This window comes from Chiroxiphia lanceolata, chromosome 20 (assembly GCF_009829145.1).
Source record: "Chiroxiphia lanceolata isolate bChiLan1 chromosome 20, bChiLan1.pri, whole genome shotgun sequence".
NCBI lineage: Eukaryota > Metazoa > Chordata > Aves > Passeriformes > Pipridae > Chiroxiphia > Chiroxiphia lanceolata.
In genome coordinates this window covers 7,478,782-7,495,881 of record NC_045656.1, presented here as the reverse complement: position 1 = coordinate 7,495,881, position 17,100 = coordinate 7,478,782, and the positions used below count along the sequence as shown (strand labels likewise).

The 17,100-nt window shown below is 45.7% G+C and overlaps 1 protein-coding gene across 2 annotated transcripts in view; it reads left to right on the top strand.

The window, feature by feature from the left end:
- Positions 1-17,100, top strand: part of SSH2 (slingshot protein phosphatase 2) — a 95,211-nt gene that overhangs the window by 17,231 nt on the left and 60,880 nt on the right. Inside the window, exons 1-2 of one of the 2 annotated variants that reach the window (XM_032707671.1) lie at positions 7,946-7,966; positions 12,931-12,974. In XM_032707671.1, the coding sequence (XP_032563562.1) occupies positions 7,961-7,966; positions 12,931-12,974 (50 nt within the window). In that variant the 5' untranslated portion in view covers positions 7,946-7,960. Of the gene's footprint in view, positions 1-7,945; positions 7,967-12,930; positions 12,975-17,100 lie in introns of those variants that run through there. The other variant, XM_032707669.1, reaches the window with a different exon arrangement.

Below are 17,100 nucleotides of genomic sequence, written 5' to 3'. Positions count from 1 at the left end.
AGACTGAGGATCTTGGAAGCATGAGGCTGATAAACAGTCCTCAAAACCAGATTTCTCTTTCTCTTGGTTGTGAATGACCAGGAACACAAAGAGCTTATGGTCCGAGTCCTGGCTCTAGTGCATAGATTGGAGAGCTTGGCAAGCACCAGGGAGCCCATGTGCAGTGTTTTGACTCTGGCAGGCAATGCCTGCTGCTCCAGAGCCTCTGGCCCAGCTTCACAATGAGAATAAGATACACAGATACATGCAGGGGCTGCAGGGGCGGGATCCGTGTGGTCTGTCCTAAAACCTGTCCCAGTTTAAGGATTTCTCCAGCAACTGCTCACTGTGCAGGGGAGGATGCCAGGTTACCCAGGGCCTCCTCCCAGGGGACAAGTGCCATTGGAAGTCACTATGGTCTCACCCATCAGAAAAGTTCAGGCTTTCACACAGCCACTTGTCCTGGCTTTCTGTGCACTGTTTCTCTGCATGGGAGGGAATGGGCAAGGCTCTTCTTGGGATTCCTCTGTGCCTTTACTGGGTGTGTTTTCTTCACTGGGTCAGGCTGTTGATGCTTTGTGTGTAATGAGACAGTCCTCGTGGTCTGCATGTGCTGGGTTGTGTATGGCACTGGCCTCTCCTGGCAGGCTGAGGGTGAGGACTGGCTCCCTGCTCCTAGTGCTGCCTTCGCTCTCCTGCCCACGGGCTCGGTGCCAAGGGAGCTGCCTGGGCCAGACCAGCCAGGCAAAGTCTACAGAGGTGATTTTCTTTTGCTGATCAGTGTTGCTTTTCCAAATCCCACATGGCCTATCTGGCTGTAATAGTATCTCATTTAGAGCTGACCTCAAAGGCAAGTTCTCCTCTACTCCCAAAAAAGGGAGATTTTCACATAAGGGCTTACACTGGTTTAAGGCAGCTTTATCTTAGTATAGCATAAACCTGTTTCTAGTTATCTTTAGGCAGAAAGCAACTGGGGGATTTGGATTGGACTGGATGATTGATTCCTGCTGATTTAAGCAATCCATAAGGAGTGCCTTTTGCCCTTACCTAGCTAATCTTGATTTCCCTTTCTGGCACAGGCAGCAACAAGTATTTATGCTGTATTGTCTCTTGCAGTGGGACAAAGTTCTGGGAAGTGCTGTACTCTGAGCATTGGCTTCTGCAGCTCTGCTCTTCAGGTGGTTATTTATGCAAGGCACTAGCCAAAGGGAAAGGGGAGTTTTAACTGGATTAACCTCAAGAAGAGAGTGTGGGGATTTAAGGATTAATGAACCAAAAGCAGCCAGCAATCACTGACTTAAAACCTGCTGTAAAAGAGCCAGTCCCTACAGACAGAAATACAGTCCTTCCTTACCTGCACAGCGTTGAGATCAGCAGTGTTTTTACCTTCGAGGTATTAAAGAAGATGGTCTTGAGGGTGCAGGGTAGGTGTAGAGTGTTTTCTCTCAAGACTGGTGTGTTAATGGGAAACAGTTCGTAATTGGCAACTCTTTAACAAAAAACTAGTGAACCACTGAGTGCTCAGATGAGATCTTAAACCTGGCACTCAGGAGGTATGTTGGTGGCTTGCTCCAGTATAATGAGAACATCTGGTTTCCATAGACTTATAACTCTTCTGACTTCGTGCACTCCCCTTTTACACCTTCTTCCCTTGCCTTCAAGTGCTTCTATCATCCCATATATTTTTTTTTCCACTGATGCTGTTATGTATCCCCTGCAGGGAAAATCCTGGTAGATTACCGGATTGATAGAAAGATTGGGAGGCGTGGGAGAGATCAACAAAAACCTGTTACTAAGGAGACACGAGTTTTAGCATTGAGTCTCTAATGGCCAGTCTGCCGAAGGGGAAACAGATGGCACAAAGGAGGCTGGGATTATACAGACAACTACTGCAGGGCCACAAATCTGATACATCCACTGAACTTCCTGGGGTCAGGCAAATCCAGGCTTGTGCCAAGACTAATGTGGTTCCTTTGCCTTTGGCACAATGTTTCTGTCCTTCTGTCGTTAAAGGCTGTCCTGGACAGTGGGCTTCTGCCTCAAACATTCCTGCTCCAGGGAACAGCCACGTTTGGCACAGAGTGAGGGCAGGTGGCTGTGTGGAAGCATGTCCCTTTGACAGGTCAAGCTGTACCCACTGCCAGTGGTACTTGCATCCTGAGAGGGGGAAATAACCAAACATAACCCTGAATTCTGGTTTAGTACAGCTTTCCTCCTATTACTGATGCACTCGTGTAGGAAAGTGACTTCTGTGCTGGGAGAATGGGAGGATGGATGGCAGCCCTGATCGCTCCTGGCTTTGGACACAGCCTGGCCTTTATTGCAATATAATGTTTCGCAGGGGCTTAAGTTTCAGGAGTGATGCTCCCAGCTGTGCTGCTCGCCCGACGCCTGCTTCCCTGGCTCCTGCCTGCTCTCCAGAGGGACGTGACACCACACTGCAGGTCTGGACTGAGCAGTGGGCAAATAAGCAAAGGCAGAATTCATCCTGGCCGAGGAGAAACAGTGCTGGAGTCACTTTTGCAAGAGGCTAATTAAGATCTGGTTTTGTATTTAACTTTCAGGCTCTAGAGAGTGTTGCAGTAAACAGGACACTGATTCGTTAATAGTGGGAGAGTGCTGGATGACTACAGTACTAGAATTAATAGCTTGACAGCATTTCCTTTCCTCCTTTTCTCTCCTCCCACAGCAATTTGGACTGATACCCAAATAAACAATAACAAATAGATTTTTGGAGGAGCTGGCTGGGAGAAATAACAAAAGTCAAGGGTCACTCATTATGCAAGTTTGTTCTGCTCATATTTGACTCATCCAGAATACCCTGTTCTACTCCTCTGCTTCATGTTCCTTTTTCTTTTTTTTTTTTTTTCTTCAACCCCTGTTGACAAGGTGTCATTATATTTGCTGCCTTACTTTAGTCCCTCAGAAACTCCTTAGACCCTTGGATCTCCAGCTGCTGTAGGCGTGCAGTGCTGGAAGAGCGTAGGCAGAACTCTACTGTGGAGGAACAGCGTACAAGAGCCTAAAAACCAGCTCCTGTCAGGCAAGACAATGGCTCTGGCTTAAGCTCCAACTACATGTGACTAATACCTGGGTGTATTTGGTAAAGAAGTGAGTGATTCTGAGCAGTTTATAACCGTTGTGTCCCAGTTCCAGCAGCAGTGGTCCCCTGCCAGAAGTGGGGCAGCTGGGAGGCTGTTGTGCACCCCGGGGACGGCGGAGGTGAACAAGGAGAACACTTTGTACCTTGTGATTCTCTCTGCAGTGTCTTGCCAGGGAATATCTTCAGGCATTCCTTTCCCTCTGCTCTCCACAGGCTCTGCTTTTTGTCCTGCATGCACAGAAAGCTGTCCCAGCTATTCCTTTTGAAGTTTCTCCTGAAACACTTGGGGTTTTTCCCTACCCAAATGGAGGCTAGAGGTGAAGAGGCGTTGCTGCCAATGCCTCTTCTGGTATGGAGTCTAAACTCCTGCTGTTAAAGCTCTACCAGCCACTTCTGTTCTAGATATGCCACTGCAATAGAGCAGAGCCTCCCTGGCTGTGCTCCTGCTTGAATCCAGGGTTATGCAATAGCAGCCTGTGAGTGCCAACGCAGATGCTGCTGCATCCAGACACGCTGTACAGTGTAGTTGCTTGGATACCTCTTTTTTGTTGTTATTTTTCTCACAAATGCTAGGTAATAATTTGCAACTTGTACCGTTGAACACAGTTTCAGGTTAAGCAGTGTAAAGAATCTGAAATATTGATGACTTCCTCTCCACAATGCTTCTTACAGGTTGAGCATCGTGGAATTTGAAAAGATTGAGTGTTGCTCTGCTGCCTTTTCAGAATCTTTATTTCCTCTTCATAAGTGTTAAATAACTTCTCCCTTTGAGAATATCTTTCATCCAGAAAATCATCTCTTAATTACTGATGCAATATGCCGAGGGCCCTGAGTGGCCTGGCTGCCAGGGCTTATATTTTGGGTTGGTCACGAAGATTTCTGTGCTGCTCCTAATTCTCTGTGTTGTGTGTTTGTTACGTCAAGAGGAGATTTGACAGGGACTTGCAGGGATTGGATCTCGGAGGAGCTGAGTGGGTGAGAGTCTCCTGTAGCATTCTGGCAGAGAGAAGGATGCTTATGTGTTACAGGCAGCCCTGGGCTCTTAAGAGCATCCTGCAGAGCCAGTGTGGGGTGAAGGTGCAGCTGAACTGTGCCTCAGAGATGGCTGTGTGTGATTTCAGTGGTAGAGTTTGAGGCAAGCTGTCAAAATGAAAAACCTATGCCTGGTTATGCTGCTGCTACCACTGAGGAATTGGACTTTTAGCAAGAGGCTGTGCTGGCACAGCTTTATTCTGTGGACACAACTATGACATAACTAAGAGTGGTATTCATTTCTTATCCCATTATGGGAATAATGTATTTTATATATGTTGCAGGTGGATCAGCATTGCTTTAGTGATCCTGCTGTACACTCTGGAAAAAGTCAAAGCTCTGGAGTTATAGCTCAGAGCCCAGAATAACTCCCTGGTTTTTAATGGAGATAACTGCAGCAGGGATACAAACGAGCGTGCACCAAGGTAAACTAGATGCTAACAGGAAAATGGCTGATTGCAAGACAAAGACCCTTCCCTTTGCAGTGTACCTCCCTTCCTTCCACCCTCCTCCTCCTAAAATAGCCCTTCAGCATGAGGAGTGAAAACCAAATATTTCCCTCTTTAAAAAACACGTTTAATGTTTGTTCATGTCAATGGGAAGGTGACTTAAACCAGAAGCTGGTGTTGTGCATCTGCCATGTCTGATCTACCTCCTTGTTCCTTGTAATGCTTTAGTGTTGCTCATGGATGATAAGAGATTATCAGCTGCTGTTCCAGGTCTCCGACTTCTCTGCATCTGGCTCATTAGCCAGTTTGCTTTTCTGGCTCCTTCAATCTTGTTTAATTCTAGCTGCCACTTTTTTAATGCAGCAGTTGAGGAGACTCTCTCTCTCCAGCTGGAAACAGGCCCAGCTTCTGAGGTGAAGATGTCAGCCCTGTGGGTGAGGAGGTGCGTGGCCACGCTGCCCTGGAAGCTCCCGAGGGCACCGGGAGGTTGAGCAAGGTCTGTGTGTTAACAGGTAGTGACTGGAGAGGGTCTGAGGTGTGAATGTCCATCCTGCATAATTGCAGAGGGACAATTTCATGCATGCAGATGTGTCAGCCTGCATGAGTGGATAATGAAGGGCTGCTCGTTGTGGTAACCTGTGGAGCTGGGATTTCATTTTAATCACAGCCTGGTGGTGGTGTGGAAGCCCTGCCCTGAGATTCACCAGTGTACACATGCATATCTTTGGTTTGGTCTTAGTCAAACTATACCCTTGACGTCAGCGACAGTTCCCAGTATGAAAACTGGAGTTCCACTGCCTGTGTTTATACAGTGAGTGAGTTTTCTCACACTTGGCCCATCACCATAAGCATTTGTGATTGTTCTAGGGAAACAAATGCTCCTAGATTTTAAGATTTCTAGTGGACAGTGTCATTAACTTTGCCTAAAAGGAGATTAGACAGGTACCTTTAGGGTTCCAAGAGGCTTTAAATCCAGCAAAGCATCATAATTATGGTAAATACCTGCCTTTTCTGTCATGCTCAGGCAGTGCTGAAAGTCCTTCTGAAAGTCAGAGGAAAGGTCCATTCAGGGAGACAATAGTTTTGCTGGTTTTTCTTTTCCCTAGTGTCTGTAAATGGCTAGGGGTGATATGCTGCTACAGTTTTAGAGAGAAGTTATATTAATACACCTTTAGTGTAGGAATATTTAATGTGAATATGTCTGTACAATGTTTGTATTCTTTTTTTTTTCCCATTGGGTGCGTCTCTGATTAAGGCAAAAGCTGTTGTACTGCCCATCAGGCAGGCTGATTTCACTGCAGAAATGCAGTTGACAGTAATCTGCTTTTTAATCTGTTCTTGTGGTGTAGTGTAGCAGGCTGTGTCACACTGTATTTCTCATCCTGACTCTTGTTGTACCAGTTGGAGGCTTGTAATTTTTGCCTTCAAGTGTTTGAGTTTTAGTTCTGCAGTTTTTAGTGAGGCCTGTTCTAAACAGGGTTTGCATAAATCCCTTCGCTCCAGCGGGAAGATGAAAGCTTTGATAAGGAACTTGTTTTTTTCTCTCTCCCGAGCAGGAGCACAATGTCTTTGACCTAAATATACCAATTACTGGCACAGCAAAGTGATACAGAAAACAATCCGGAAGGAATGCCAACCTCTGAATGAACACTTGGCTGCAGAAAGCTGCTGCTTGTGTGGAACCTCAAACCCAGAAGAAATGTGAGGCGGAAAACAGCACCCATTCAAAATATTCCATGCAAATAGTGAGGGGTGAGAGAGAAACGGCTGGAGAAAGCTGCTCATTTACCCCTTACCCCTACAGCTTTGGAGAGCTAAAAGCACTATGCAAAACACAGCACAGTTCTCCCCTTTCCCGTTTGTGGCCTCCTTAGCTCAGTGTTTTGAAGAACTTTTAAGTCAAACTTAAAGGCTTCCTGGTAGCAGCTTCTATTTTAAAATGTGTTTGATGGCAAATGTAAGTATTTCAAAAAGTAGCAATGAGCTAGCTCTCTAGAGCGTGCTGGGTGACTTCATTAATTAGTTTCATAATTTTTATTAATGGTTAAGGTTAACCATCTCAAGAGACTGCAGGATTCTGCAGTGAACTGGTTTTCAGTTCAGCTCTGAGACCTGTCCTCTATCAATGAGTATCTTCACATCACTACCATGTTGATGGTTTCCAAATTACACTGAATCAATTGGTTCACACAAACTGCTGCAGATTTCGAGTTGTTTTTTTTCTCCATGTTTCAGCTGTGGAACTTGCAAACTCTGGCTGCCCATTATTTTTGTGATCAAATCACCCTTTTTAGTACCAAACTGCTACTAGACATGGTCAGACTGGAAATGGTACCTGTTAGGGTTCTGTATCTCCCTTCCAACCCCAGAAGTTCTAGCTGGTGAATTTATATGTAATCTTGAGCTTTTTGCAGGAAGAAAGGGAACCTTTTATCAACCCAGCTTTTGGAGTCAGCCCTCGTTTCACTTTCCCAGCCAGTGTTGTTGCTGGCGCTCCAGCCATACTGCAAATGCAGCATGTGTGGGCTTTTTGCTAACACAGTTTATTTAAGAGATTGATACAACTCAGACTTCTGCAGGGAAGTCCCTCTGCCACAGAAATGTGTAATAGATATTTGGCAATCTGACTCAAACATTTGTCTTGCTTTGTTCCAGTAGGAGATTTGAGATTATTGATAGGACCAGCATCTGTGAAATATTTCATCTTGGAAGGCGCTGAACTTCATTTCTGTGTGATGTCCACACACAGATCCTGGTCCCTTGGACTTCAAGGGCCTCCATTCAGTTGGGCATCTAGTGCCAGTTTGGTGCAGATGTTGGATACCCCAGGGCATCTCCACTGTCACCACGTGTCCGTCAGGAGTTGAGCTGAGCCCTAAGGAATCTGATCGTCCGGTGGATGCTCTTATCTCTGTGTGCCTTGTATTGCATTAGAGGAGAGGCTGTGGCTGCAGCAGTGGCACCCTCTGCAATACTCGACCAGACTGGGTTATCCATGCATTGGGAAATACTTGTGGGAGGGTGGCTTTTGTACTGACTTGCTTAATACTTGCTGGCACACAAGGAGAGCTCCCGTATGGAGCAGTGTGCAGGGCTCTGTGTGGCTGTAGCCCAGACAAAGGGACACTGGGACACTGGTGAACACTGTGAAGAGGAGCATTTGCATGGTTTAACAGCTGGATCAGTGCCTGCATGCACAGCCTCTGATTCGACTGAAGCAGCTGCCTTCTTCCCAGCAAAGGTCACGTTCGGCTCAGAGGCACTTGGTGTGCTTCTGAACAACTGGACAGGATCTATCCAAGGAAAGAGCAGGCAGGGAACTAAGAAACTGCTCATTAATTACAGTCCTTTCCTTTGTAGTGCCTCCTTTGAGCCTGGGTCTAGAGCTGCCTGCAAGATGGAGGTTTGGCTATATTAAGTGGAAAGCCTCTCTGAGGCATGGCTACATCTGAGTGTTGCTGTGGGTTTGGGGGATCTGTATTAACTAATCTTCTGTTGCATGAATAAGAAGTCAAAATTTAGAAAATGGAGAAGGGGAGAGAAGTTCTGTAATGTCTGAAGTGTTCACAGCTACGAGCAATGTGTTGACTTATGGTGAAAACTGTCTAAATTGTCAGTGCTCTCTTGATATTGGTGGCCGTGACCACTCACTCCTGATGAAAACACTTCCCAGGCATTGTCTATACAGTCAGGTATGTTGGCATAAAATCACACACAGCAAGCAGTTATTAAATGGGAATTCTTTTAAGGTTTGGAAGATGTATTTTTAGGGTGTAGTCTGTGTGAAATGTTCCTTGGTTAAGAGAAATGTAGTGATTGTGAGGCGCATGACTTAGGCTAATAATCACATCTTACAGTACAGGAACTTGCTGTGATGTTCCTAATGTTAAATCCAGGCAGACAGCTCCAGTCCCTGTACGTAAGAATGGAGATTGAATCTTGTTTATCATTACATCAGTCTGCAAAAAGGAGATTTATAAGAGCAGAATTGTTTGCGTGACATGGAGTGACTCCCATTGTATAGAACAGAAGAGCACTCCAAAATTTCTCTCCTCTCCCTTGCCCTTTTGATGACAGATAGTTGGCAGTGGATCAAAGCACAAACAGGATTAATGTTTTGCATATTCTGTCCTACATGGCCTGAAAGGAGCAGAGATGGAATTTTTCATCTTTCACTTTAAACTGCATTTAATATCGTGGCCTAGTTTAGAGCTACGCGACTCATTCCTTCCATTTCCCCTGAGGCCTCTGTTTCTGGTCAAGGAAAGCAGGGCATGACTCCCTCTGGAGCTCATCAGTGCTGCTCAGCTTCCTCCTCCATGCAGGCTGGTGGAGGAGGCTGCTTTGAGGCTGGAGCAATCCAGCATCAGGAATCTTCAAGAAGCATTTGTGGAAGCTGCCCTCTCTTGAATCTGTCGCTGTGGTCACAGCGTGGGTGCTGCAGGAGCACGGGGAACCTGGGAGTGAGGCAGGATCCAAGGTTCCTGCCGCCACCTGTGGCAGCTGTGAAGGTGGGAGTGGATCAGTGTCACAGTTCACACCTCCAGATGGCTGGATTTGGTGTCCAAGGATGATGTCCAAGCATGTTCCTTCTCAGAGATGTCCTCAGAAAGGAATGTTTTTATGTGCTTTTTGGCTAGTGAATTGTCGCACTGGCAGCAGTACTCCTTCTTCTTTGGAAATACGCTGGAAATGGCAAGAAAACATGAAGGTGCTGGTTTTAGGGGTCGTGTCAGTGCTGGAGTCTTGTTATATTGGAGTCATTTCCTCCCTGGTGCTGCACCCGAGCGGACACATCCCTGTCCTGCCCTCCCCTCTAGCGGGATGACGAGTCATTGCAGCCCGTTGGGACTCCAGTCACAGATTACGGGGATGTTTTGTCCCTGCAGAATTTTATAGTGACCAGAGCACAGCACAGAGATCTGTAGGATGGGAATGGCAGCATGGACTGGTGGTGGGATATATGAAATATAGGAGCATTGGCTGTATCTTCTTTCACACCCTCTATCCGTGTTCTCATGGATACATGTGCAGAGGAGACAGTTGATGGGCTGAGGATGATTCAGAAATCTGAATCTGACCACTCTGTAAGTCCAGATCAAATCATGAGGCACAGGGAAGGAGTGGGCTGCAGCTGGTCAGAGTTGCTGAGGAGAAGAGAAGGAGGTTGCTGAAGGTTAGTGTTGCTCCAGACAGCATCCCAGGTACTGTCACTTGTCTACAGTTCTGTTTTTGTAGACAGTCAACTATATTCTGAGTAAATGTGTTCCTCGCACAAATCTGCTACATTTGTGTCTGATATCAAAGAGACGTGAGATGTAAGAGCTTCAGCAGAGACAGATGGTGACTAATTGGGCCATGTCTGGCCTCCTCCACACTGAGCTCTTGAGGGCTGAATTTTGAGTGGAGGTAAGATAATGATCTGCATATTTCAGGATCTTCTCCTCTCATTTGTGGGACTTTTGGCTATGGCATACCAGGCTTGCCAGTTGCTGTGACCAGGATTTTTCTTGGCATGTGGAAATGGCCATTCATTATAATACTAAAAATGTTTGCATAGCTTGGGTTCCTGAGCAGCACAGTGGAGATTTCAAGTGCTCTTTCAGTTGTTTTGCTTTACTGTGGGTTTGAGGAACTTGTTCTCTAGTCAAATACACACTTTTGATCTGCTTTGGCTTATTCACAAACCCCATCGTGTCTTTAGCTAACCTCTTTCCCTCCCCTGACCTCTTCCTCTTGCTCCCACAAGTCAACTTGTTGTCAGCCCACAAGGAACTCAGTTGGAGCTTGTGCTCTGGGAGCCTTGCCTGCACTTCCCATAATGGGGGCGAGAAATTAATATACACTCTCCTGGGAAATGCCAGTAATTAGGATTACAAATTTAGGAGAAGAGGAGCAAGGCAAGGAGGTATGAGAAGTATTTGGGACTGAAGTAGACTTTGTTTGCTTGCTCTAGAAATGCAGGTACTTACTGCCTCCATGCATGCAAGATAATTTAGCACTATCAAACTGCTTGGAAGTACTTGATGTCTTACTTCTAAAACACTGCTGTTACCATCTGTCAGGCCAAAGTAGGCCAAAAGGGAGAATGAGCAGCATGATCCATTGAATATCTGCTGCCCCTGGGTGTCAGTTAAGCAACACAGATGAAATGTATGGAGAGTTTGGCTGTGTGGGGAGCACGGGTGGCCAGGACAGCTGTCCAGTGTCTGGAGCTGTGGACAGCAGTCTGACCCAGAGAGGTCCTGAGCCAGTGTGATTATTGCAAAAGCTGGAATAATGGGAAGTGACTCCATACCATGGGATTCTTCTTCAGCAAGGCCAGCCTTGGGTCTGGATGCAGAGGGTGTCCTGGAGTGTCCTACCAGTGAATGCTGGTGCTTCATCTCAGGAGCAGGGGCTTGGCTCCTTGCTCTGAAGGAGCTGCTGCTGCTCTGGTGGCTGCTCTTCATCTGCACCCTTGTGAATGATGTGACAGCTGCTTCTCTGTTGGCTGTGGAGTTCATTGGTGTTTTCACCTCGAAGGGGTCAGGAATGCTGCCTCCCTTATTGAGTGGCTGAGCTAATGCTAAGGTATGATGAGTAGAAGGTATTCCTGCCAGCTCTTGCTTGTTGTAGATGGTCTGCAGGTTTTAGCTTGAATTTGTGGTTGCAGGTGGCTCCAAGTGAACAGCTTCATGGTGCAGTGGGGCTCTAGTTCTGTTCTTAGATGAGCAGTAGCAAGCAGTATTTTCTAGTCATTCTTATATCTCATAGACCCAGATCATTTAAGTAAGAGTGAAATAGAACATCCAGCAGGAGCACCTGCATTTAACTGTATTAAAAAGTGAACTGAATGGGACCTTTGTCTCCAGTAAGCACAAAAAATGTAGTTCAAAAGATTCTCAGGAAAAAAGCACCTGCTGATACCATTATCTTGCGGAAACTGAACTTTTCCACTCCTCCCCTTTTCTGAGCTTGACGCTTCTATGTGTTAGTTTCTGTAGGTTTTTTTCAATGTGTCTATTCCAGAATCTTTCCCTCTCCTGGTGCTTCCCTTCCCCTCCTGCCCTGGGCAGCAGGTCCTCTTTGGTGGGGCTGAAACACTGGCTGAGGGACATGCAGTTTCTCATTTCCTTTTTCCACTGACTGCAGTTGGAATTGACATTTATCTCATTCCACAGCCTTCCCCTAGTCCATGAGATCCCTTACACTCCTTTCCTTAGTTTCTGTCTGTGTGCCATGGTACATAAAACAGAAAGCAGCGTATGCGTGTGGAGCATCTTCCAAACCGCCCTCCTGAAGCAAACTGAAGAGGAAGAAAAGGATAGTTTCCCTTCTCAAAAGAGCTGTATAGTCTCCCCTGGAGTTGTTCATTGGAGAAGGTTATCAGAGCCCACTGAGGAGGAGTCTGCAGGGGCAGTTCTGGGGAGGAGAGCACTGTCACCGTGTCGGTGTAAATCCAGCTCCATCCTTGTGTCAAACACCATCGTTGTGACACAGGTCTCTTGCAACCACCTGCTTGCTGGTTCGTGGCTTGAAAAGCTGATCACTCCACTGGAGAGGAGACCTGTGGGAGGGAAGCCCAGAGCAACCAGGAGGAGCAAAATTCTCTCTTTGCTTCCTGTGTCACCCTGTGCTGAACTCTGGTTTCCATGGGATGCCCCTGCCCTGATTGAACCCTTGGTGTGTTTTAAAATGGTTTTGTTCTGCAGACCTGCACATACATAGTAAGTTCTCACTAATAAAATCGATCCTGTACCCCATCTCCTGTGCCTGGCAGTGCATATGTAAATGTGCTGTGAAGCAGAATTAATTGCTGAGATCTCTCTGCTGAGGTATTGCTTTGGGCTAGGTAGGCCTAGTAAAATTCCACAGCACATTAGAGATTATGCATATTAATTTCTCATCTAAAGCAGCATAATGTGTCAAATTTCGCCTTTCTAGTCTATCTGTGCTCAGCCAGTCCTATTTGTCAGGTTTATTACTTGCTGGTTTTGTGGATTTTTACACTTGATTGCTGACACTGGACTATGAATTAATATGATCTCCATAAAGGTAATAAGAAACCCAGAGTTTTTGCCCAGAAGTGAACTATGTGTTTGGCTCTTGGCTCGCCTTGTTTGGCAGGGGTCACTGGAAGTCCATGCAAAAACAGGCAAAATCCTGCAGGGGCAAAAATTCCTGTAGAGTTGAGTTTTTAAAAGGGTTTTGAAAGAACATGAAGTGACAGCTGAGCTGAAAGTGAGTTCTTCTCTAGTGACAGCTGCATGCAGAGGCAGGGAGAGTTTCCCTTGCCTTATACAATCAAACCAGTGAAATGCAAGTCTTTGTTTCCTGCATATATTAAAGCATATTAATGACTTTCTCCTTTCCTTGTGTGTGCAGGAGGCAGACAGTGGGGAAGAAGAATGCCGGTCCCAGCCCAGAAGGTAAGATTGTCACTTGAGGTTCACGAGAGTCCTCGAGGATACCTCCCTGTGTGAAATGTTCCACAGGGGGTTTTGTGGTTTTCTGGCATGTTCTGCAAACACCCATCGTTTTCTGCCTGATGTTGATGTTGCACAACTGTCCTGTGTGAACACTGAAAAACAGATTTGGCTGTGGCCTGAATGATGCTCCCAGTAAGGAGGTTGCTGCAGCAGGAAATGGAAGAAGTCAGATTACACACACACACACACACACATATATATATATATTTATATATATACAGAACAGCTTTCAAAGATGTCATTGAACATATTCTCCAGACTGTTGTTTCCATTCAGAAAAGGGGTGTTTGCCTGCAGACATGCTCTGAATAGAACAGTGATACTCCACTTCTCTGTGCATGGGGAGACTTTGCTTCTATCCTGGTTGTGGTGTTCCTTAGCTCCCTCCAGTGTCCTGTGTTGTTTCTCAGGATTTGGTCCATCATCAGAATATTCTGAGAGGCATAACCACACTACTGAACTCTTGTTCTCTGGTTAAAAAGTCCCTGTTGCCCTCAAGGGGGATCCAGTGCCACATGGGCACCTGCTGCTTAAATACCATGTGGATATTTGCTACTGATGCAGGTAGTCCAACATCTGCTCCAAATTTAGGACAACACTGAGAATTTGCAGGGATTTATTTTTAAATGGGGTTGTTTTGCAGGGAGATGTTCACCTTTTGTAAACACTGATTTCAGTTGCTTCAGGAAAAACCAACATTGAAACTCAGCTGACTGAAGGGTGACAAGTATTAATGCTGATTTTTATAACGTAATTACAGTTTGAAGAGTAAGATTTCTTGGAGTCTTGTAAGCTTTGTCTCCTTTCCTCTAAGCCTTCAAAAGAATTATTTCAGCTAAACTTAATAAAAGTAAAAATTGTATATATCAAGTGACTTCTCCAATGGCAGGAGCACTTTCTTGGCTTAAAATGTTGCAGTCAGATTTTATGAAAGGCTTAAGATTCCCTCCAGAGGGAGTAAAGGGGAAGTGAAGGTGAAATGGTTTTCCCTTTATGAGCTCTCTGGCTGTTACATTTCTTTGCTTAATGTTGTTTGTGTGAGTAGGTAGTAACAGAAGCCATAATATCTAGCATTTAAAATACTTAAACAAGATTTGGGCTTTGGGTTTGGGGCCAACTTGGATGAATCTACAAAAGAAAAAGCTGTCCTGGTTGCACATTCCCATGATTTCACTGTAGTTCTGTGATTGTGTGGCTCAGGGAAGGTGACTGCTCTGTTTACTTCAGTCTTATACCCTTAAATGATGATTTAAGAATTGCTGTTTCTTCATTTTACAGCTTTCATGACTGAGAGGAAAGCTGGAAAGCACAATTCCCGAAGGCTCAAATTGAACTCGGCTAAACTCCGATTTTTCATTTCACTCTTGGCCTTCCAGCAGTCACAAGATCAACTCATGACTTGATCTCAGTATACATAATGTATTGGAAGGGATGGGAGCTATTTAATTGTTGTGGGCACTTAGCAACAATTGTAGGTTAGGTCTGAAAAGAGCTTTTTTTTTTTAATATATTTGAAATAACTTCCTGCGGTAGGAAATGACAACCTGCTGTTGATGTGGTGATCTGAACTCCCTGACTTCTGTTACTGGGGTCAGAAAGCTCACTGAAACCAAGCTCCTTCTTGGGCAAAACAAGGGGGTGGGTGTTAAATGTGTTTGATTACAGTAGGATAAAAATAATAGAGTCAAACGGGGTAAGCAGTGAACCTGGAGTCCTGCTGTGGAGGAGCAGCAGATGCCTATAAACAGCTCTTGAGTATATCTAATCCCCAGGAACATAGCAAGTAGAAGCTATTAAAAATCCAGACAGTAAAAAGGCAATGGAGTGAGTTGGGCTTTAAAGGAAAGGTGCTGCAGTGTCTCCAAGGCAGAGCTCTGCAGCAGCCTGACATTCCTCACTGCCTGCCTGGGCAAGGCTGGGCTGGTGAAGTTCTCCTGAGGTGACCTGGCTGCAGCTACAGTCAGTGGTCAGTGTTTGGGGTGGGATCTTTGCTATGGGTAAAATTCTTCTGACGAGAGACCTTTAGTCTCCTGCAGTCCCATAAAATGTGCTCACACGCTGCCTCGGTGTAGCGGGTCGGCAGCAGGCACGTCCAGACTCACCCTGTTAACTGGACACTGAATGCAGGAGTGCTGCTGTGGTAGTGCTGAAAGTGTGTTTGGGTTAATAAAATCACTTCTCAATAGGATGCTGGTGCACAGAGGTGTTAAGGCTTGAAAGGGAGTGAGCTGGAGACCAAAGCATAGAGCCTTCATTTCCATTCCTGAGTCCCCACATCTCTGCAGAGTCTAGGGATTGCTGTTTCAAAAGAAATGTTCCACTAGTCCTGTGGTTAGCAACTTCTGGATAGCTTCTGGTGTTAGTTTTCTGCTGTATATCTTTTCTTCCTGATGAGATATGGGATATATTTTGAGATGAAGAGGAACACACAGAAAAGCCTGGCAGCAGGACAGCAGGAGTGACCAGTGCTTGTTGAGCTGAGGCTCTGAAGAGCAGCAGTCTAAAATGTCCTCCAGAGAGGCAGAGAAATGAATTCCAAACAGGAGCTTAAACATGTAGGAAGTACATCAACATCATCATGCCTAAATGAAATGATCTGTCTAGTTGCTGATGTGCTGGAGCTGTTTAAGATCTGACACCACAGAGGCCTGTGGTTGCATGGACTTGGGTCTTGCAGACTAGGGAGGACTGTGTGAAAATGTTGTTTGAACTTAAACCTGCTCTACAGAGCAGTCAAATGACCTAACAAGTCTGCACTTGCCAGCACCATTATGGAGCGAGGAGCTTTCTGCTTTGGGATTCAGCAGAATCTGCCTAAAGCTTTTCTTCAAAAGATGGAAAGAGCTATCAGAGTGCAGAAAGAGGGTTCTGAAAGTGTGCTCTGCAATCATCCTTGGAAGATGCTTGAAATGGCACTTCCTGGCAAACTCTTTTGTGTTGATGCAAAGAGGGATGGTTTGCTTTCCTAATGAGGAAAGTACTTATGTACAGTGAACATGGACCTAATTTCTACAAAGATTTTTATCTGCTAATAAAAATCCCAGTAAATTAATGCTGCCAATACCTGAAGCTGAACAAATAGGTGAAAACCAGCTTGGCTGCTGGAATATTTTTTATCCAGGCCCTGCTCTGGGGGAAGCCCAGGAGGGTCTCCATGCCTGGCTGTAGCTGTGACCATTCCTGCAGTTTATGGGTGAGATGCCCAAAGCCCTGACAGGGATCCAAGTTCTTGCTCTGGAGTCCCTGATCAAGCCAGTCCTTGTTGGGTGTCTAACTCTTGGCTAACGGGACTAAGACAGAGTGCTGCATAAGCAGATGTCTTCAACAATCTATTTATTACATTTATTACCTTCATAGCTATCTTCTGACATTTTTATTAGGCTGTCTGGAGGCTGTAGAGCTGCCTGGCCTGCACATCTCTCTTGTCCCCAGACATGCTGCTGCCAGGCTGAATACACTCTTAATGGAGCATCTGTGTTACAGTCTCTTTGCAGCATCCCAGTGTTGTTAAAATTTACCTAAAATGCACATGTATTGAGCTGTGAGTTGTGTTTACACCCACTGAGGTATTGACATTCAGGTTTTGCGTGCTCTGTGCCCAGGTTTTAAGGATTCAGCATCTTTGTTTTGCTGACAAACGACATCTCCGGGCCCAAAGCAGCAGCGATGCTGCAGCCTCTGTTGGATTTGCTGTCAGGATCTGCCGGTTGCTTTTTGGGTTTATGTTTTAAATGGTGCCTCTGTTTTCCACACCATCACGATTTTACCACTTCTGTGTGCCTTGAAACCGCTCTGGTTGCTGAAATGTGGTGTTGAGGCTGCTCAGTAACTGCTACATATAAAACTGGGTGAGCTGTACTGCCTAGTGAGGCTGCTGGGGACTTCAGAGGGATTCTTTGAACTTTTATGGCCTGGCACTGGGTTGGACTAAAGTCCATTTGCTCAGGTAAAGGTGAAGAGCCTGTCGTTCTCTTCAGGTGCCATAGAAAGCAATTAGGTCCTGCTTGAAATCTGGGGCTTGTTAACTGAAAATATTCTCAAAAGGTGCTTGTCCTCCCCTCTTTTA